Source organism: Panthera onca, chromosome C2, assembly GCF_046562875.1.
Source record: "Panthera onca isolate mPanOnc1 chromosome C2, mPanOnc1 haplotype 2, whole genome shotgun sequence".
Lineage (NCBI taxonomy): Eukaryota > Metazoa > Chordata > Mammalia > Carnivora > Felidae > Panthera > Panthera onca.
The window spans coordinates 150644721-150666702 of NC_138347.1; the positions used below are offsets into that span (position 1 = coordinate 150644721).

At 46.2% G+C, this 21982-nt stretch overlaps 1 protein-coding gene across 2 annotated transcripts in view; it reads right to left on the minus strand.

Moving 5' to 3' along the window:
* Positions 1–3338: 3338 nt before the first annotated feature.
* ENTPD3 (ectonucleoside triphosphate diphosphohydrolase 3) overlaps positions 3339–21982 on the minus strand; it is a 38940-nt gene continuing 20296 nt past the window's right edge. For both annotated transcript variants that reach the window (XM_060638334.2, XM_078432450.2), the window contains 7 exons: positions 19620–19770; positions 16887–17046; positions 15659–15892; positions 8138–8410; positions 7853–7963; positions 6905–7042; positions 3339–4664 (listed from right to left, as the gene is read on the minus strand). In XM_060638334.2, coding sequence (XP_060494317.1) covers positions 4428–4664; positions 6905–7042; positions 7853–7963; positions 8138–8410; positions 15659–15892; positions 16887–17046; positions 19620–19770 — 1304 coding nt within the window. In that variant the 3' untranslated portion in view covers positions 3339–4427. The remainder of the gene's footprint in view (positions 4665–6904; positions 7043–7852; positions 7964–8137; positions 8411–15658; positions 15893–16886; positions 17047–19619; positions 19771–21982) is intronic.

Here is a 21982-nt window from a genome sequence, read left to right on the forward strand (position 1 = left end):
TCAAAGTTATCTTAGCAAGATCCATCCATATATTTGCATATATTTGCAGTTCTTCTGTTTCCATGCTTTATGGTATTTTCTAGTACAGATACATCACAATATACCCTTCCATTTTATGGAATAGGCATCTTGGCCGCTGGTAAAAACATTCCTAGGCATGTAGCCTGGTGTACCTTAGAACACGTATGTCTAAGGTCTATACCTTGCACTAGAATTTTTGGGTCATTCAGTACGCATATTTTCAACTTTAATAGACAAACCAGAATGGTCGCATTAAATCACATCCCCACCAGCCGTGCCCGAGAGTTCAGTTGCTCCCCACTCACCAACATTTAGCGTTGTCAGAGTTTTTAATTTTGTCAAACGATGGGTGTATTGTGTTAATTCATGGGAGTTTGTTTTAATGTTTATTGATTTATTTTGACAGAGAGAGAGGGAGAGAGAATGGGTGGGGAGGGGCAGAGAGAGAGGAGAGAAGGAATCCCAAGCAGGTTCTGCACTGTCAGCACAGAGCCCAACTCAGGCTTCATCTCACTGATCTCACAAACCTTGAGATCATGACCCGAGCCGAAATCAAGAGTTGGACGCTCAACTAACTGAGCCACCCAGGCGCCCCAGTTCATCATAGTTTTTAATTTGCGTTGCCCTGATCTGTGCATGAGGTTGAGCACCTTTTCATATTTATTGGACAGTTAGATTTCTCCTTTTGTAAAATGGCTTTTCGAGCCTTTTGCCCATTCAGGAAAATTGGATCATTTGCCTTTTTTTCAGTGAAACTTAAGAATTCTCCGTAAAATTTGGAAACTGGTCCTTTACCAGTTATATATGTTGCAAATAACTCTGTGGCTTGTCTTTTCACTTTTACAGTGGTGTTTTTTGAGGGACAGAATTTCTTAATTTTAATGTGATCAAATGTATACATATCCTCTTACGGTTAATGCATTCTGTATAATGCTAAATAAACCCTTCACTTACTCAAGATCTTAAAAATTTTCTCGTTTCTGTTCTAAAACCTTTGTAAGTCAACCTTTCACACTTGGGTCTTTAACCAGCCTGCAAATAATTTTTGAAAATGGTATGAGGAAGGAGTCGAATTTCCTTTTTTCTGCATATGGAAATCCAATTGACTCCCATCTTTTTCACTGCTCTGCCATGACACCTCTGTCATAAGTCAAGTGTCTGTACGTGAATGAGTATGTTGGACTACAGCATTCTAAAGTCAGACTCCTATCTGCCATGTGATGCTGCCTTTCCCTGTGACAGGAAATGTGGCAGAAATAATGGGTTTTAGACTCAACCAGACCAGAATCTCAACTCAGTCTCCACCTCCCAAAACACTTACTAGCTGCGTGATGTTGGATGTTATTTTACCTCTGAGCCCATGCCTTTCCTACGTGGTTATTCTAAAGAGTAGACACAATTTGTGATACCTAATCACTTTCAAATACATTTGGGGGCCCTTGGGTGGCTCAGTCGGTTAAGCATCCGACTTCGGCTCAGGTCATTATCTCGCGGTCCGTGAGTTCGAGCCCCGCGTCGGGCTCTGTGCTGACAGCTCAGAGCCTGGAGCCTGTTTCAGATTCTGTGTCTCCCTCTCTCTCTCTGCCCCTCCCCTGCTCACGCTCTGTCTCTGAGAAATGAATAAACCTTTAAAAATTTTTTTTAAAAAGTACATTTGAAATTTTCACTTGTTTTGGTTGGAGTCTTGGGGCCTGGGTTCTGTAGTATTAATTTTCTATTGCTGTGTCACGAATTTCCATAAACATAGTAGCCTCAAGCCACACCTATGTATTACCTCCCGGTTCCATAAGTCAAAAGTCCCCTGGGTTCTCCTTTTAGGGCCCTCAAAAGGCTGAAATCGACGTGTCAATCTGGTGGAACTCTTAACCGGAAGTTCTGGGGAAATATCTAATTTCTAATGCTGTCTATCTAATTTCTATCTAATATCTAAAACTTCCAAGTCTATGCAGTTGCCGGTGGAACAGTTACTTGGAGTTGTAGGCCTGAGGCCCCTGCTTTCCTGCAGGCTGTCAGCCAAGGGTTGCTGTTAGTTTCCAGAGGCTGCTCTCGGGTTCTCTCACACCTGACCTCCTCTGTCTTCATGTCAGCAACAGCACATCAAATCCTTCTCGTGCTTTGAATCTCTCTGACTTCTGGAGCAAATCCCCTGCCTTTAAAGAGTTCATGTGAGGAGAAAACGCCTACCTGGATAATCTCTCCGTTTTTAGGTTAACTGATTAGTGATTACATCTGCAAATCCCTTTGCCAGGTAACGACGTAATCTCCGGAGTACCACCAGAGGGCAAGGTGATGGGGGCCACGTGAGGCTTCTGCTTACCACAGTTCTTACTAGATAGGTTGTTACCTGTACTGCAGATTTCATGATGGTCCATCTGGTAAGAATTCTTTGATGCATGTCAGAAAGCCCAAAACACCTCATCAGCGTGTTCCAAAGCCAGAAACATTGCTCTCATGAAACCTTGGCCCTCTTCCCTGCACAGACATATCTGTTTTTTTCTTGCAAAATCTTGGTGATTTGGATGCTATTTTCATCTGATATCTCTAAACTTTATTGTCCACCCTTCAGTCGTTTATGGAAATGACATCAATCAACAAATATGTTGAGTATAGTACATCCTTGGCACGTATCTAAATCCAAGCTCACGCCTGGCAAGGTGTTAGGCCCATCGTAAGTGGTTTTTGGATGTGTGTTGAATGAAGGAGGGAGTGATAAAGGGTGGGATTTGCCGTTCCGTAGCCTACTGTCTATTTTAGAAATAAGCCATGTGCACACATAAGATCAAGAATATAAACATTCACCTAAGTAGTTTTTAAAAGGTGATCCAGGAGATAGATCACGTGTGTGTGTGTGTGTGTGTGTGTGTGTGTGTGTGTGTGTGTGTGTGTAGAGAAAGCTTTGTGGAAGAAGCAGAGCTAGAATTAGGCCTTGAGAAATATGCATTATTTGGACAGTTGGGGAGATGAACCACAGGCCAGGTGGGGCAAAGGTGGGGCACAGGCAAAGGTGCACTTTAGGAAGGGAGCAGCCATTCTGGGTAGGCGTCAAGAACTGAGTGACGGGTTCTAACTTCCCCACTTTTGAGTGTCAAATAAGGTACAGAAACGTGTGACTCAAATATCTCAAGGAGCCAACGGCTTTTATCAAAGGGAAGCACTTTGACTTCTCGCGAATGAAGGTGACATTAAGGCATAATCTTCTTAGCTCAGGAAAGTCTATTCTTAAGCAAATTTTCCTCACTTTAAGAACTTCCTCTCATAAATGCCACCTTGGGTCCTTAGGAGAAAACAAAATACTGTTTGCAAGGTCACACACACGCTGCCAATAAAGAGTCCTTTATTCCACATGCAGCTAACAAACAACAATCTGGAATAACGTTGATTTTCAGTTTGTAGCCACTCGCTGGATTCTTTCTCATCCTCTATCGGAAGGAGATGTCCCTGCGGTCTCCTCTCCTTTCCCCAAAGTGAAGAAGGACGATGCTATCGCACAGAGGCCTGCCATCCAGGAAGGCGGTAAGCAAGGGGATCTTGGGACAGCGGCAAGTGCCCGTGCCGGAATGGCGTATTGTAGCATACACACCATGACCCAGTGAGAAAACAGCCCGAAGCGAAAGCCTAGCAAAGGCAAAAAGATCTGGAACATGGTAGCCTCGCTAGGAGTAAATGTTTTATAGGAGGACACAGCAACGTGAAGGGGAGGTGAGAATGAAGACACACACGGGCTGCAATCTACCAACCGGAGCCCTGAATGGGACTCCCACTGCGGTATCCTGGGAGACCTTCCGTGCGTCTCTGTCCTTTGGGTTCTGCCTGAATGACAGGGCCTGGCCATGGCCACTGTCCTCGGGGGAATGGAGTCTTCTCCCCCAGATGCTATTATGCTAGTAGACTGAGGGAGCTCAATGCTTATGGGATTGCTACGTTTTAGTTAAGAATCAACTGGAGGAAACCACAAAGCGTGTGAAATGCTATATGGTCAAATATCTATCTGTGTCAAATGCTTCATGGGTGCCTGCCAGCTTCCAAACTTGCCGGGAGGAATATGGCGTTTCTGTGGAAGGAGAAATGCAAACTGAGCCCTGAGGTCAATTCTTCAACATTAAACTGTCATAGTCTCAATTCACTGTTCCTCTAGGGCACTTGGAATAAAGAGCCTGACTTTGATGGCCTGTCTCTCCTCTGTTCCCCAGTAGGTCAACAAGTGCGTGGTAGGGTCTTTGGAGGAATAAACAGTTGAGAGACTCCCCAAGAGGTGCTTTGGCATAAATTAGTTATCGGAGAGGCACGTAACCTAGGTATTTGACTTGAGTCGCATCTCCCGAAGATGGACATTTCGCCCGCGTTGTCTGTTGCTACCCAGGCTGGTTCCGGGCAGCCCTCAGGCTCCAGGAGCTGCTTCAAGAGGCTCACTCAGAATCCACTGTGTGGTTGAAGGCATGCTGGGAGCGCCTCTGCTTCCCGGATGAAACGCACAGGTACACGAGGAACGCCAGACACAGCAAGGCCACTGCCGTGAAGAAGGCGAGGGTGCCCACAAAGGCAGGTGGGTCCATGGGCAGGCGGATCAGGGGGCTTTCGGCTGGGATCTGGTTGGTCAGGCTAAGCATGTAGCCCAAAGACCAGGCTATGCTGCTGTTCCCCACCTGTATGATAGAAAGATGGCTTCGTTCTCAGGACGAGGCTCGAGGCAGAAGTTACACACATACACCACTGTCATCCTCGTGAACCGCCCACCCGAAGCTGTGGCCTAGGGTCAAGGGACTTGCCCAAGTTCAGACACTGCAGAGACTGGGCTAGAACGCAGGTCACTGAGACCACAAAGGCTCAGGGCCCTACCCTCTCTGCACCGTGGAGAAAAGCCGTCAGCATCCTCCCAGCCTCGTCACAGCCAAGTGGAATGTCGGCACAGTTAATAACAGCAAGAGTTTTTCTACTGTTGGGTCCACAAGTGTCTGTGGCTAAAGAAAGAGGGTAATGAGCAGCTTACATAAATCTAGAACCAGTTTCTAAGCCCAGGGGGTCAGTTTAAACAAGCAGCACAGACTCTGGCCATTTCTTACGTTAGTTCCATCAGTTTTCATTTCCATGTCTTCAGGCTGTTTTATTAGATACAAAAAAAGTCTAGAATTTACAGTCTTCAGAATGGACTCTGTATCATTATGTTGGAATCCTCTGTATCTTGAATGATCCTCTTAAAGACTATTTGGTCAGATATTACAGAGCTCCACTGAAATTTGAAACAGTCAGTTCCACCCCTTTTCTTGGGGTAGTGTTTGCCTGATAGTTAAAGAAAACTTTTTAACTTTGAATCTTTCCATGTCCTTATGCTTAACGCCTAAGGGTTTTTCTTACAAACAACATATGCTTGATTTTTAAAAATCTGATCTGACAATATCTGTCTTTTCACCGGTAGGTTTAGTCCATTTATAATTATTTTGGTTATTGATATATTTGGACTTCCGTCTAATGTCTTAGTTTTAAATTTTCAATCAGTGCTATTTTCCTATATTTATTTTTTCCATTCTTGCCTTAAAAATGTTATATATCTAAAGGCCTCCTTTACAAGATGAGCATTTTAGGCCACTGTTATGACCCCTTACCCTGCTCCCTTCACACTGGATATTAGCTATACTTGAATTTTGGGTTGTTATGGATGGTTTCTTCTCTTTTACTCTTCTTTGATGTAAGTTTTCTTTTTTTAAAAAAACTTCAAGGCACCATTTCACTTATTCTGACTGCCTATATTTTTATAACATCCTCCTGGATTTATTTCTCTCCGTATTTATTTCCTCCACAAATATTTTGGATGTCTTTGTGTGGCAAATCTTTAAGTCTTTTTTATGCCTTTACATTTGAATGCTAATTTAACTATATATAAACTTCTTTATGAATAAAGGAAAGGGACTTGAAAGCTGGGATTCTGTATCCATCCAAACTGGTATTCAAGAGGAAGTCACTTTCCGTTCTCTTAATGTACTTTCCTGCTAATTAGATTCATTACAGGCAAAGCTTAGAGAGTGCATGCCATCAACAGTCCCTGTGTCTCCAGACAGCCTCATCTTTTGTGGGATGACTCAATTTTATTTATGTAAAAGTAGACAATCACAGGCCTCATGCTGGATATTGATTGGTTTATCCTAATTATCGCTAAAGCTAATATTGAACATACTGGCTTCAGGCTTTATATCAGCTATTCCTGAAATGAGAATATTTTCCCCAAACCTGAACATAGTGCTGCGTGGACATGTCAGCAAGGCTGAGTCCTGCCTGGAAACAAGGCCCGGAGGGTGACAGACCGAACAGTCACCTGGTAGCAGCTATGACTGCAGCTTCAGACCGTCCCCGGACACTTGACGTACTTACGGTGACTTCAGGCACATTCCAAGAGAAATTCTTACTTACTGCTGCTATGAATCCCTAATACCCTCCGTTACCCTGACATCTGTGTAGAATGGAGAGCAGTTAGTTACTATCCTCTTTAAAAATTACTGTTATGTTTAAAGTTTCTTTTCAGTATGAAAGGTCTAATCCTTAACATATTTATTTATACGCTCGCCAAACATTTAAGTAAACACTTTCTAGGTTCTCAGTCCCGTGCTGAATGGTAGGAGTATGAAAAGAATGAAACAAGTCCTGCGCTCGCGGAGCTCAGGGTCCGTGGGCACCTGGCCTCTGACCGCTGCCTCGTCTGGAAGGGTCTCCAGCGACACCTCCTCTGAGTTCTCCACTGTCGTTTCTTTGGTCACGAGGGACCGAAGTCTCCTCAGCTTCCCTTCAGCAAACTGAAATCACCACTCCCCCTGTAAAGTCTACATTTCTTTCGCACGTCTACACACAAACCTTTTGAGAGCAAGGGGAAGAAACAACCCGTGCCTTGACTTACTTCTTTTTTAAAATATATTTGGGGCCAGGTCTCCTCCGTGAATCTGTATCCATTCACCAGCAAGTGGTAGATATAGTGGGCGGAGAAGCAGTAGGAGCGGGCATATACCTCGTCAAACCTGGGCAGCAGCAGCGGGAGCTGAAAAGGAGGTTCCAAACAGATGAGGCAGGCGTGCTTGGAAAATGCATGCTCCAGAACACCGCGTTTTATTTAAAAAAAAAAAAAAATTTTTTTAACGTTTATTTATTTTTGAGACAGAGAGAGACACAGCATGAACGGGGGAGGGGCAGAGAGAGAGGGAGACCCAGAATCGGAAGCAGGCTCCAGGCTCCGAGCCGTCAGCCCAGAGCCCGACGCGGGGCTTGAACTCACAGACTGTGAGATCGTGACCTGAGCCGAAGTCGGACGCTCAACCGACTGAGCCACCCAGGCGCCCCTATTTTATTTGTTAATTAATTAATTAATGTATTTATTTTAATTTAAAAAGATTTTTTTTAACGTTTATTTATTTTTGAGAGACAGAGCATGAATGCGGGAGGGGCAGAGAGAGAGGGAGACCCAGAATCGGAAGCAGGCTCCAGGCTCTGAGCCGTCAGCACAGAGCCCGACGCGGGGCTTGAACTCACTATCAGTGAGATCATGACCTGAACTGAAGTCGGACACTCAACCGACTGAGCCACCCGGGCGCCCCTCTCTTTCCTTTTTTTTAATGTTTATTTATTTATTTTTGAGAGAGAGACTGAGCGAGTAGGGGAGGGACAGAGAGGGGGGATAGGCAATCTGAAGCAGGCTCTGCGGAGCTGGAGAATCTGTGCTGTCAGCAGCAGAGCCTGACGCAGGGCTCGAACTCGTGAACCGTGGGATCATGACCTGAGCCAAAACCCAGAGTCTGGCACTTAACCGACGGAGCCACCCGGGCACCCTGCCCCTTTCTCTCTAAATACTGACCTGGCTCCAGCTCTCTGAGCAGAAATCCCAGCTGCTAGTGTTGAAGGCACTGAGGGAGAAGCTCCCTGAGAGATTGAAAGCGCTGGCTGTGTAGTAGAACCCTGCAAATGCCTGGAAGGATGTAACACAGAAGGAAGTTAGTTCTCAGAATGGGACACACCATGGAGCTTTCAGGCTAGGGGAATAAGAGAGGGGGAAGCAGGTCAACAGAAGAGAAACAGAAAGGTGAGAAGTAAATACTCACTGGGGGGAAAAAGGACGCTTTTGGGCGGGTTTTGCTCTTACCACAAATGTCCCTTTAACTTTTGGCTGATAGACCCCATCAAAGGAACAGGCTTCCTGGTCACGGCAAGCTGTGAAGTCAAACAGGGAAGCCACCTTTTCCCTACACAGCGATGGGTCCCCAGTTCCGCCAACAGTGATGATGTCGTCAGGGTTGTAACTGACAGGCCTCAGGTCTGCTGTGCACAGGCTGTCAAATATGTAGCTCCCGGTGAAGGTGGTGAGATAATTCCGAGGGTAGCAGGGGTTGATGAGATTGGTTTTGGTGGGAGAATCCTGCAGGTACAAGAGTGAGGTGTCAGAAACCACTTTTTGGCGGGGGGTGGGGGATGGTGGGGGCAAGTGTTCCCCTCTTGCAAATTCTCACTATTGTTACCCTCCAGTGCCAAGAGAGAAATGGATGAAAACATGCCATTCTGGGTCAGCCCGTGCCTGAAGGCAACTCCCAGGTTGCCTCCATACGTCCAGTGGGGGTGGGTGAACAGTTAGCCCTGCACCAGCCACCACGCTGGGCTCTCGCTCACGTTACCGGACCCACGCCCCACGACAGTCCTGTGAAGCAGGTTTTAGGAAATCCATTTTGAGGAGAACACAAGACATGTTGAGATTAACTGATCATTTGGAACAGAATATTATCTATCCACCGACAAAATGACCCAGAAGTTTGCAAATAAGTATATTGTGAAAATGAGGGCTCCCTCCCCACCATGTCTAGCCACGAGATCCCCTCCTTAGAAGTAACCACTCTTGCCAGTTTTCGTGATTTCCTACCGGAGATTTTGTGTATACTTCTTGTACGCATACACAAATATCTTTTCTTCTCCTCCCTCTTCCTTCTTCTAAAAACTATAAATGGTAGTACTCTATACACAGTTACACCCTTTGCTGTTCTTACTGAAAAACGTATCTTCAGATCTTTCCGTTCACTGTACATATAGAATGGCCTCTTCTTTTTAGTAGCTGCATAGCCCTCCGCTGTACAAATTAACTACAATTTATTTAAGGTATCTCCTCTATGTGAACATTTAGATGGTTTCCGATCATTCTGCCATTATAAACAACGCTGCAACAAATATCCTTATTCATAAAAATCTTTGATCCACTTGTAATTTATTTGGCATAAAGACTGTTGTAGAGACCTGACTTTACTTTTTCCAAATGACTATCCATTATTTTACTTACTGGTGAAAAATGCTCCGTTTTATCTTATGCTAAATTCCAAAATGTGTAGGGTTCTATTTATGGACTCTCTTTTCTAAGGAATTGTATTTGAACTTTGCCCAATTTCAAAACCACTCATTTTGACTCAGTCACATTTTGGCTTCAGGCAATGTTTATTCCAACTCCTTTAATTTACTGATGAGGAAATTGAGGCACGTATCAAGGTAATGCAATCATTTAACAAAGGTCAGCGACAGGACTTCACACAAAATCCTACAGAAGTCCAACACTCATCCAGTATAACTCTAATGAGTGTCCTCCAGAAAGATCTTACTATGACTGAATCTGTGAAGGCAGCAAATAGGTTCCTCTCTGCTTCAATGGTATGAAAAAAAATCCATGGTTTCCAAAAATTGTTATGTGTAATTTGTAACATGTCGCACCAGGGTCACCCTGTGGTGGAAATACTATTTTAAAGGGAAAAAGAAAAGAAAAGAAACTAATACCCGGTTATTTAATTTCCCCCTCCAAATCTGACATGCTTTTAAGATACTTAAAATAAAATACATTATTTCTGGCGTGGCCTGGACAAGAAGCAAGATATAAATTGTTTCTGGCTTGGAACATACAAGCAGCTCAGGAAAGATGATTTCTGTGCTCTTTTTGGAGTTCGAATTATTTGTTATGCCTTCTTTAAATATAATTTGCCAGTGGGCCAAGCTGTTCAGGCCCTCAACATGGAACAAATCTCGCCTGAACTTAGTATTTGCAGGACATTGGCACTAAAGGGTCAACCATTAGGCTTGAGAGCAAAAAAGGCCACTGGAAAACTATAGCATAACTTGATCTTAGGGTAAATCCTATGAAAAGTGGAAAAACAGTGATAGGAACTATTCTTAATATTGATAGAAACTATTAAAAAACACATAGGAAACTAATTTAAAAGGAAGGTACAGGACCCATAATGAAAACGATAAGTTTTACTGAAGGATGCAAACCAAGAACTAAATAATTGGAACAATATTTTGTAATTCTACACAGAAATTCCTAATATCATTAATAAGCCAGTATTTTACCAAAGTAATTTGCAGTCAATGCAACTGCAATCATAATCTCAATGAAAAAAAAGTTCCTCTTTGTTGCCACTTTAAACGATCTTGAAGCTTAAAATAAATGTCTGAGGGGCGCCTGGGTGGCTCAGTTGGTTGGGTGGCTGACTTCGGCTCAGGTCATGATCTCGCGGTCCGTGAGTTCGAGCCCCGCATCAGGCGCTGGGCTGATGGCTCAGAGCCTGGAGACTGCTTCCGATTCTGTGTCTCCCTCTCTCTCTGCCCCTCCCCCGTTCATGCTCTGTCTCTGTCTCAAAAATAAACGTTAAAAAAGAAATTTTTTGGGGCGCCTGGGTGGCTCGGTCGGTTAAGCGGCCGACTTCAGCTCAGGTCATGATCTCGCGGTCCGTGAGTTCGAGCCCCGCGTCGGGCTCTGTGCTGACTGCTCAGAGCCTGGAGCCTGTTTCAGATTCTGTGTCTCCCTCTCTCTCTGCCCCTCCCCTGTTCATGCTCTGTCTCTCTCTGTCTCAAAAATAAATAAACGTTAAAAAAAAAAAATTAAAAAAAAAAAAAAATTTTTTTTTAAAATAAATAAATAAAATAAAATAAATGTCTGAGAGTAGAAAAACAAACTTTTGCAACTAGAATAACATGATACTGGCTCAAGAATGGAAAAACAGGTGAATATAATAGGGAGTTCAGAAGCAGATCCTCATTATCCAAAGACTTATTAATGGAATGGCTCAGGATCCCTAAAATTCTCAGGTTGCAAAAGGTCATCACAACATTGTTGGTGGGAATCTGGATGGTTTTGTGTTGGAAGAGTGCCTATTTATCCACTTATATGAGAAATATACCTATCCTTTGATTTTATCCTCTGGAAGTAAAGTCAGTAGTTCATAAGGTTACGTGCACAAGAAGGTTTACGGTGTTATTGTGGCTGCAGCAAAACAGCACATAGCCTGTTGTCCATCAGGATCGGAATGGTTGACAAATTGTGAAATCTTAAAGGATCAAGAAAACCAGTTAGATATTGATCTGGAAAGTCTAGAATAACAATGTATCAAGCTGTGAACAGTGAAGACATTAGGTGACCAGCATTGGAAAGTCATTTTGACTTCAATGCGTTTTTTGCATGCTTTGACAGTTTCACAATAAAAATGCACTTTCTTTTATAAGCAAATGACCTATCTCGTTTTTCTTTTTAAATAATGGTGCCTGGAATATTATGCGTCCATAAAAATAGTAAGTTCAGAGGCTACTGAGCAACACAGGCGATTGTTCATGATATATTGTTAGGTAAAAGAAAAAGCTGGAGGGGCGCCTGGTGGCTCAGTCGGTTAAGCGTCTGACCCGATTTCGGCCCAGGTCATGATCTCATGGTTTGTGAGATCAAGCCCCGTGTCGGGCTCTGTGCTGACAGTGTGGAGCCTGCTTGGGATTCTCTCTCCCTCTCTGCCCCTCCCTGCTCATGCTCTCTCTCTCTCTCTCAAAATAAATATATAAACGTTAGAAAAAAAGAAAAGGCTAGATATAAAACTATATATAGCATATGAAGCCAAATTTGTAAATATACATATTCATGCATGAAAAAAAAAAAAACTGGAAGAAAATGCAACAGTATGTTTATGGTGGTTAATTCTAGGGTTCTTTGGTTTTATTATTTATATTTTTGTGTGTCTGTGTCTGCATTTTCTAATTTTTTTTTCACTGAACATGTTTTACTTTAAAAATAGAAGAGGGGCTCCTGGGTGGCTCAGTCAGTTAAGCGGCCGACTTCGGCTCAGGTCACGATCTCGCGGTCCGAGAGTTCGAGCCCCACGTCGGGCTCTGTGCTGGCAGCTCGGAGCCTGGAGCCTGTTTCAGATTCTGTGTCTCCCTCTCTCTGACCCTCCCCCGTTCATGCTGTGTCTCTCTCTGTCTCAAAAATAAATAAACGTTAAAAAAATTGTTTTTTAAAAACAGAAGAAAAAGTATTAAAGAGGGGAAGAAAGAAAGCAAATGCGCGTCCTTAGCATCTACAAATGCTGTCACCCTGGGGCCACTGGAGGCTTGTTCATATGACAACAGGCTGCAAAGTAGGGCTCCGGGTACCATCCACACCAGACTGGGACACATGAGGAAACCAGATCCAGACCTGGTGGAATTTACTCAGCCAGTGTTCATGATGTAATAATCTTTGTGAACTTTCTAGGCCGGGGCTTGGCAACATGTATTTGGCACATGGAAGTACTGGCCAGGCAGGTCGGGACGTGCATTTGTGGGTGATCGTCAGCGCACTTGGATCCTTTCCCTCACCTGAGTCAGAGGCTTTGCGGGCAGAGCCACCTTCTCAGGCATCCGGAGCCTACCAGGCAAGTTGGAGAGCTGCCCCTGTCCCTCTGAACGGACTGTCCACATTAGAGGGTGGGATCGCCCACCTCTGCCCCCAGGCCAGGCTCACGCCTTGAGACCTACGTTCTCAAACCCAAGTGAGACCTCAGACAGGTGGAGTATTGGCTTCTCTGCTGTAGGTTCTTGGATACATGGATAATCATTCTTTTTTAAAATTTTTTTATTGTTTATTTTTGAGAGGACAGGAGGGACGGGGTGGGCGGAGAGAATCCCAAGCAGGCTCTGCACTGTCAGCACAGAGCTGGACGGACATGGGGCTCGATCTCACAAACCATGAGATCATGACCTAAGCCAAAATCAAGAGTCAGATGCTTAACTGCCTGAGCCACCCGGGTACCCCGACATAGATAATCATTCTTTTTTTTTTTTTTTTTTTAATTTTTAATGTTTATTTAGTTTTTTGTTTTTTTTTTTTTAAATTTTTTTTCAACGTTTTTTATTTATTTTTGGGACAGAGAGAGACAGAGCATGAACGGGGGAGGGGCAGAGAGAGAGGGAGACACAGAATCGGAAACAGGCTCCAGGCTCTGAGCCATCAGCCCAGAGCCTGACGCGGGGCTCGAACTCACAGACCGCGAGATCGTGACCTGGCTGAAGTCGGACGCTTAACCGACTGCGCCACCCAGGCGCCCCAATGTTTATTTAGTTTTGAGAAAGAGAGAATGAGCAGGGGGAGGAGCAGAGAGAGAAGGAGACACAGAATCCAAAGCAGACTCCAGGCTCTGAGCTGTTGGCATGGAACCTGATGCAGGGCTCAAACCCACGAGCAGTGAGATCATGACCTGAGCCGAAGTGGGACGTTCAACCGACTGAGCCACCCAGGCGCCCCAATAATCACTCTTTAATAAACTTTGTAAAAATAAACACATGCATGGGGCACCTGGGTGGCTCAGTCGGTTGAGTGCCGACTTCGGCTCAGGTCACGATCTCGCGGTCCGTGAGTTCGAGCCCCGCATCGGGTCCCTGTGCTGACAGCTCAGAGCCCGGAGCCTGTTTCAGATTCTGTGTCTCCCTCTCTCTGACCCTCCCCCATTCATGCTCTGCCTCTCTCTGTCTCAAAAATAAATAAATGTTAAAAAAAAAAAATTTAAAAAAAAAAAAAAATAAATAAATAAAATAAACACATGCACACATTTTCCTCAGGGCCAGTCGAATTTAAGAGGTTAGCTTCTCTGACCTTCACTCCCTCTGGGAAAAGGATGATTTCACCTGCCCCCTCTCCTGTTTCGAGTTCAGAGGAGCCCCCTGCCCTCTGCCCCCACTAGGGTCAGAACTGGAGGGAGAGGCATTAAGCATTGCCAGAAATAAAAGGAGATGGAGAAAAGAGGTGTTTCCAGAGTTTCTCTCCTGGACAGAAGAGCATGTTGGCTGAAGTACGTTAGCAAGCGATCAGGGATGAGTAGAGGTCATGGAGACCTTGCTAGGGAGGATCGATCCGGTTCCCTGTGGGGCTCCCTTTGGCCAAGTGGGGGTGGTGTGAGTCTGGGGTGGGCACTAGGTGTCCCGAGCCCCAAGGGCTGCCTGCAGGGTCCCCCACTCTGTCCTCCCCAGGCAGTGTGCAGCCTCTCCCAACAAGGCCTGTCACACTCATGTGTACCGGGGCTCCAGCCTTTCCTGCGAGGCTCAAAGTTTTGGGGAGCGGCCGGATCCGGAGGTGAATTCTCACGCACATCCCTGCATGACTACTCAGTAAATGCAGGGGTCTGAAGATGTCAGTTTTGCCGATGGCACTTTGCTGAGCCAGCCCATTGTTCCCTCAGGCTAGTGGCTGGGGGGGGGGGGGCACTGCTTCCTTCCTCAGCTGCCCAAGTAGGCGGGAGGGGTGGGGATTAACCAATGGTGCTGTGTCCACTATGTTCACAGGCTGACCCAGCCTGTGTCCCCTGCCCCTGGGTCTCACCAGAAGCCAGGATCTGTGGCCTCTGGCTGGCCTCATGCCCCTCTAGGTGGTCAAAGTCCCTTTCTTTCATTTTCATTTTCCCTGCTCAGCCATGCATGGTTGAGACTGATGTCCCCCGAGCACTGGAATTTGGGGTCTAGGGTATCCCTGGAGTCAGTGCTGACTGACACACACACCACACTAACACTGAGTTTATATTAACGACAACCTCGGGGCGCCTGGGTGGCTCCGTCGGTTGGGCGTCCGACTTCGGCTCAGGTCATGATCTCACCACCCGTGGGTTCAAGCCCCGCATCAGGCTCTGTGCTGACCGCTCGGAGCCTGGAGCCTGCTTCGGATTCTGTGTCTCCCTCTCTCTCTTCCCCTCCCCCGCTCAAGCTCTGTCTCTCTCTCAAAAAAATAAACATTAAAGAAATAATAATTATATATTAATGACAAGCTTCCAGTTGATGCCTGAAGAAGCCGTCTGGGCCAAGGGACAGTTACTGTGTCAATTACTGACCAATGTGATGGCATTCGGTTACTCCCAAATCCCACCATACAAAGGGCATCAAACCTACCTAATATAGGCCCATCTAAAAGGAGGCCGCACCCGGGGAGGCTCAGTCCTCTCCCCTGTCAGCAAGTATTTCTCTTGGGACCACTTTCATTATCTTGTCAGCACTCAGGGGAGTCACAAGATTCTCAGGTTTATTTAGCTGTTGGTTTCAAGCCACTTGTGTCCGTAAAGGGATCCCAGGTCTTGAATCGTTTGCCAAACATCTGGTGCCCTGTAATTTCCCTAGACTTCGGACTCAAATACACTGGAAGTGGTCAGTACAACGCAGGGAGCGGGCGAGCAAGCTTGGACCCCCGTGAGTGAACTGGCAAACTGGTCTTGTTTCCGATCCCATCAGAAGATGGATGGGCAGACCCCAGAAGGCGCCCTCCCCTCCAGACCCCCAAAGGAACGCCTGCTGCCCGCCCCTCCCCTTCCCCTCCACCCGCCCTCCCCCCCTCCCACCCCCCCGGCTCAGGTACCTGAAGAAGTATGGCCAGAAACCTCTTCTCAGCCTCATTGCGGCCGTAGCACTGGAAGCTATGTGTGTAGAGCGAGTACACATAGCCGTAGAGGGACACTTTCATGATATGGCTGCTGTTCAGCCCCACCTTGTCTCCGGCCGCGAAGGATATTTGGGTAGAGGCACCGCCTAAATCCAGGGCACCTGTGGTCTCCACTCCATTTGGATGCACCCACATATGCCACAGGTTCTTCTGCACGGTGGGGAAAGGAAACAAGAGAAAAGGCCAGAGGCACCATCTCTGTTTGCCCGGGACTCTCCACCCAAGGCCCAGCTCTTTTTGCTAAGAAGTCTGACATGAGCATCTGGAGGCCAAAACGCTCTTTTATTTCAAGGGTGGCGAACTCAAATGCTTCCAGGGGCTAGACAGGCAACATGAACGAACGAGGTAGGTTAGGTGGGGACGACAGGGAAGGTTAGGTGGGGGACTGTGGCAAACTGGGGACCGCACGAGCCACGTTCTGTTCCGGTCTAGCCACACTCTTCCGGTTGGTTATTGCCAACGTGAGCCCACTGGGACCAGTGCTTCCAGCTTTTGCGGGTTGTGGGGGTCAGGGAAAGCTAGAAATGTGCATTTGTATGTGACATTTCTTTGTGTGTGTGTGTGTGTGTGTGTGTGTGAGTGTGACATTTCTAAAATATGAACTGTTGCCAATTAACTAAAATTTGAGAATATATTTGAGGGGGAACAAGATAGGTGTTGGGCTGGATACGGCTCATGTCCTCTGTAACATGGTGATTGTCCCTTGGGGTCGGCTTTCCTTTGCACAAGGGGCAGGGCAGGGTAAGGGACCCGGGGGCACAGGATGGTTTGGGAAGCAGACTGCCTGAGGGCTCTGGAAGTTCCAGAGGGCTGTGGAGCTTCTTAGAAGAGTCATTCTCCAGCTACCCTTCAAAAAACCCATAGCCTTTAGATTTAGATCCCCCCACCTCCAATTTCTTATCAGCTAGTAAAGTGATGATATTCCCTCTCCCCTGTGCATTTGGTCCTATTTACGATGCAGTTTTTGCCCCAGCTCTATGTGTATTTTCTTAGCTACTGTCTCATCGTTGTTTCCTCAATGCAGTAGATGATAGGGATGACACAGGACAGATGCCCCTGTCAGCATGCACCTCTGCTTAAGTGACCACCCACAGGGGACGGGATAGATAGCAAAATTAAAAACCATGCATTTGTTTTCACACACCTCCAGGAAATTTCCCATTAAATAGTTGGCTGTAATCCATCCATATATCCCTTCCTCTTGCCCAGAAATGATTTGAGCACCCCTAAAATCAAAGGGCTGGGACTTGAAGTAGTTTTGGATGCTGGCAAGGACTTCATTAGCTGCTGTTTCATTTTGTAACCTATGCAAGGCACAGAACACAAAAGGCTGAGTGCCTGGACAAGAGAGTCTTCAAATAATGTCACTCAGGTGAAAAGGCAAACCTCCCCACCCCTCTGCTGGCAGGGATGATTTTCCAGATGTGTGCAAAACTGGCAACGTTTCGCAAGTCAAAACCTCCCAGGCAACCAAGGAAGATGCCCTTGTTACCTGTCAACACCGCCAAGCAGACAGCTTTACGTAAAAACACCCCTTGTTCTCTCCTCCCCTACCTGTTCCTGTCTCGTTCGCTAGCAACCAGCTGGTCAAAAGGGCCTTCTGCTTAATCACCATTGCTCTGTCTCAGATCAGCACAGGAAAGGGGGTTGGTGAAGGCATAGGGGTGGCATAAGGAATCCGCCGGGGGGCATCATATAGAGGAGCCCTCATCAGGCCAGAAGGAAGGGGGATCTTTAGGAGGAGGGGGGAAAGAAAGAGGGTTAGGCGTTCAGCAGTCTCTGCTTTGCTCTCAGGGAAGGCTTCATCATGAGGGTATATAACGGCTATCATGGCCGTCATTGGATTGGAATCCATCAGTGCGCTGACCCACGGGAAAGTGGAAACATAGTATTCTAATATCACCCATGACGGGGCATTATACTATTGTTCATTGGCTGCCATTTTACCTTATGGAAGCACATTCACTTGGGAGGGTACCTCCCCTTTCATCACGGGGTTAAGAAAACCGGGGCACTGGCTCACTATTGGCTCAAGGAGGAGAAAGAGCCACGCCACAAGCTGACGTCCATTCTAATTCAGCCACAAGTGATCACTGTTTGGAAAATAATCCAAGAGTCTTCCTAGTTTTATCAGTTCCCCTCCCAGAGGATTCTCATTAAATGCTTTTTTTTTTTTTTAATAGTCGACTTTTCTCTCAATGGAAACATCAGCTAGATCCTCAGAAGGAATGGATTACCATCAGAAAGTTTTACAAGGAGGAGTTAATATTTAATTTATTCAAATGGGACATTCACTGTTTTCCCAAGTGGCGAACTTCCTATTCCACGGTTTTTGTCAGGGCCTGTAAGTCACAGAGTCTTCTAATTATTCCTCACTGAGAGGAGTGGGAGAAAAAGCAACTAAGAGAAAGTCGGATGCTTTGTTTCCATAAAAAAGGAAAAGGCAGAAGGAAGGCATTTCTGTATCATTTCTTTCAGGTAAACGCAATCATTTTGAAACACCCTGCAGATTCCAAGCGGGGCAAAGACATGCAACTTTCTCCCACGTTCTGTTCGGTCAACGAGGATAGAGGGATAGAAACAAGGAGAGGAAAACCTCAAGGAACAGGCCCAATCCAACCGAGTGATTTCTTTTAATCATCATGTTGAAGTGGCCCTGTTTGTTTGTTTCGGTGTATCTTCTTTATGCCCACACATACAATTTTATGTTACTGGCACCACAGACAAAGTGGCTTTGAAGCAATATGAGGGTCATCTTTGGGGGATAAAGCCTTATTTTCAAAGTTCAGAGCAGGCTTTACCCTGGGTAGATTTAAGTTTGATTTTTAAAAAAAAAAACTATTTTTCTTGGGGCGCCTGGGTGGCTCAGTCGCTTGAGTGTCTGGGTCTTAATTTCGGCTCAGGTCATGATCTCAAGGTTCGTGAGTCTGAGTCCCACATCAGGCTCTGTGCTGACCATGCAGAGCCTACTTGAGATCCTCTGTCTCCCTCTCTCTCTGCCATTCCCCTGTGAGCTCTCTCTCTCTCTCTCTCAAAAATAAATAGACATTAAAGAAAAAGAAATATATTCTCTTAAAAAATAAAAATAAAAACTATTTTTCCTTTATTTCAAGGTCAAGGAGCTACAATAATGGGGGAAAAAAAGAGAGATCGAAAGGGCACTTGAACACAGTGCAACTGGGCTAAAAGTCATGGCTACAAATCTAGAAGGAACTGCTAAATTGAATGAAATGAGCTGTTTGTTTCCTGATAGCTGCAAAGGCTTTGCCTGAGGTGAAGGGCAGAAATTCCACTGATTTTTTTAGAGGGAGGAGAGGGGCAGAGAATCCTAAGCAGACTCCACATCAGTGTGGAGCCTGACACGGGGCTCGATCTCACAACCGTGAGATCGTGAGCGGAGCTGAAATCAAGAGTCGGACGCTGAACTGACTGAACCACCCGGGCGCCCCAGTGAAAAACAACTCTTGTAAAGCAGATTGCAGCGAGATCGTGTACGTGAGTAGATGCCACGTAACTGTGGGTCGCACTCAGGGTGGCTGCTAGCACACCGGGGTCAGAAGACCAGGCATCCAAAACAGTTTTTACTTTTCTAAAAAACTAGAGGTATACCCCATGGGATTTCACATCACCTGCCTTTTTTTTCCCCAGAGTTCTCGGGAAAATCACCAAGGTGGAGGGAATCCATTTTAGAGCAGTTTCTTTCTGGGTATTAAAATAAAGACTAAAAGCGTCCCAACTTTTAAAGCCTAAATTTATGGCAGAATATGGGCTTCTTTCTTTCGGATCTGTCCCCAGGCAGAGAGTTTCATTCCTGGCAAGGCTCCACACATTCTTGATTTCGGTCAGATGGGCTCCGTGGGGCCACCCCAGCCCTTACCTCAGCAAGCGCATCCCCGCCGTGGCCCCCAGGTAAATGCGGGTGGATCTATGGAGGTGGGCTGGAATCTGCCCCTGGACTTTTTGCATGCAGTCCTCAAAGGCTTTGGGCACATCTTGGGGGTGTTTCCCATAGCTGGAGATCCCAGAGCCTGAGGAGCAAGCAGTCAGCACTTCTTAGCATTCCCAGGAACCAACAAGAGCAACACAACTTCGAAATAAACACCAAATCGGCTTTGGGAATCAGTGGGCTCGAGTGGGGGGATGTGCTGAGTCCCGTGTGGTCACACTGAAGTGTCAACTCCCCAGATACGGAAGGAAGGAATTACAAAAGCGAAAAAATGAAACAGGAGCCGCTTAAGAAAAAGGTCTCATTACGGAAATTTCAAACATCAATAAAAGTAGGGAAGAAGGTATAATGGACCCCCTTGTGCCCACCTCCCAGCTCTCACAATGATCACCTCTGGTGTCGTCCGTCTCTCCCTACAGAGCGAACTGCAGAGATGGTATTATTTCATTCTTTTTTTTTTTTTAATTTTTTTTTAACGTTTATTTATTCTGGAGACAGAGAGAGACACAGCATGAACGGGGGAGGGGCAGAGAGAGAGGGAGACACAGAATCGGAAGCAGGCTCCAGGCTCTGAGCCATCAACCCAGAGCCCGACGCGGGGCTCGAACCCGTGGACCGCGAGATCGTGACCTGAGCCGAAGTCGGACACCTAACCGACTGAGCCACCCAGGCGCCCCAATTTAAAAAATTTTTAATGTGTATTTGTTTTTGAGGGAGAGACAGAGCATGAGTGGGGGAGGGACAGAGAGAGAGGGAGACACAGAATCTGAACCAGGGTCCAGGCTCTGAGCCGTCAGCTGTCAAACTCGGGAACAGAGAGATCATGACCTGAGCCAATGTCAGATGCTCAACTGACTGAGCTACCCAGGCGCTCCTAAAGATTTCATTTTTAAGTGATCTCTACATACAACGCAGGGCTCGAACCTACAACTCCAAGATCAAGAGTCACACGCTCCACTGACTGAGCCAGCCAGGTGCTCTAGTAAATTCACTTCTTCACAGAACTTCCACCCAATGGGTTTTGAGACACAGTAAAAGGTGGGACAGGAAAAATGAAACAAAAATTCAAATCTATTCCATGCGTGCAAACATAGAGGGGAAAAAAGGAATCTTGTCATGATTTATCTTCAGGAAACGTTGTGGCATAACTATATGTGATTTAAGATGTTATCCTAAACATTAAATATGAAAGAGTACCAAAAAGTCCACGTTTATCAATGTCGACAAGAAATAACACAGCTAGAGAGACCTATAACTCAAACAAACCCATGACAGGGTTCCTCGGCTTGGTCAGAAATCTCCATGAAGCTGAAATGAACGATCACAGAAAGAATTGAAAGTAGAGTTAGGCAAGAATTCTTTTAAAGCAGCGTGAGCCCCTGCCTGCTATTACGCCTGTAGAAATGAACAGAACCAAATTCTAGTTAAGGTGCCCGTTTTCTCCTTTTCCCTCCCTCTCTCCCTCCCCCCACCTCTCTCTTTTTCTCTCCCAGTTTGTTTGAATTAGAGTCCAAATAAATTCCATCCATTCCAGTTGGCTTGTGTGTCTCTTGAGTCTCTCTTTTTTAAAAGATTATTTATTTATTTTGAGAGAGAGAGAGAGAGAGAGAGAGCGTGCACGCATGCACAAGTGGAGGAGGGGAAGAGAGAGAGAGAGGGAGAGAGAGAGAGAATCCCAAGCAGGCTCTGCACAGCCAGGGCACAGCCCCATGCAGGGCTCAAACCCATGAACCCCGAGATCATGACCTGAGCCGCAATCAGACGCTTAACCGACCGAGCCGCCCAGGCGCCCGGGCTCTACTTTCAAAATACCTCTCAGATCTGAGCACTTCCTCCCCTCCCTCCCCAGCACTGTTCTAGATCAGTTTCTGCACGTTGCCACTACCCCCGTTTGGGGCCGGACAGTTCTTTGCTGTGGGGCCGTCCTGCGCACTGCGCAATGTTTAGCCGCATCCCTGGCCACCACTAGATGCCAGAAGTATCCCCAACCCCAGTGGGGACAACCAAAAATGTCCCCAGACATTGTTAAATGTTCTCTGGGGAGCAAACTCGCCCCACGCTGACAAGTACAGTCTCCGCCAGACCACCATCAAGTCATAACTTCATGACATCATAACTTCATGACGTCATAATAGCCCTGGTGACCCTGCTTCCGGTCGCAGCCTCTGACTCCATGTTCTACATCCAGAATGCTCCGTGAAACGTAGAGGTCATATCCATGTTAGTCCCCTGACCAGAATCTCCTAGTGGCCTCCCAGGATACTCCAAGGAAGCCGCATCTGAGCGCAAGTCAG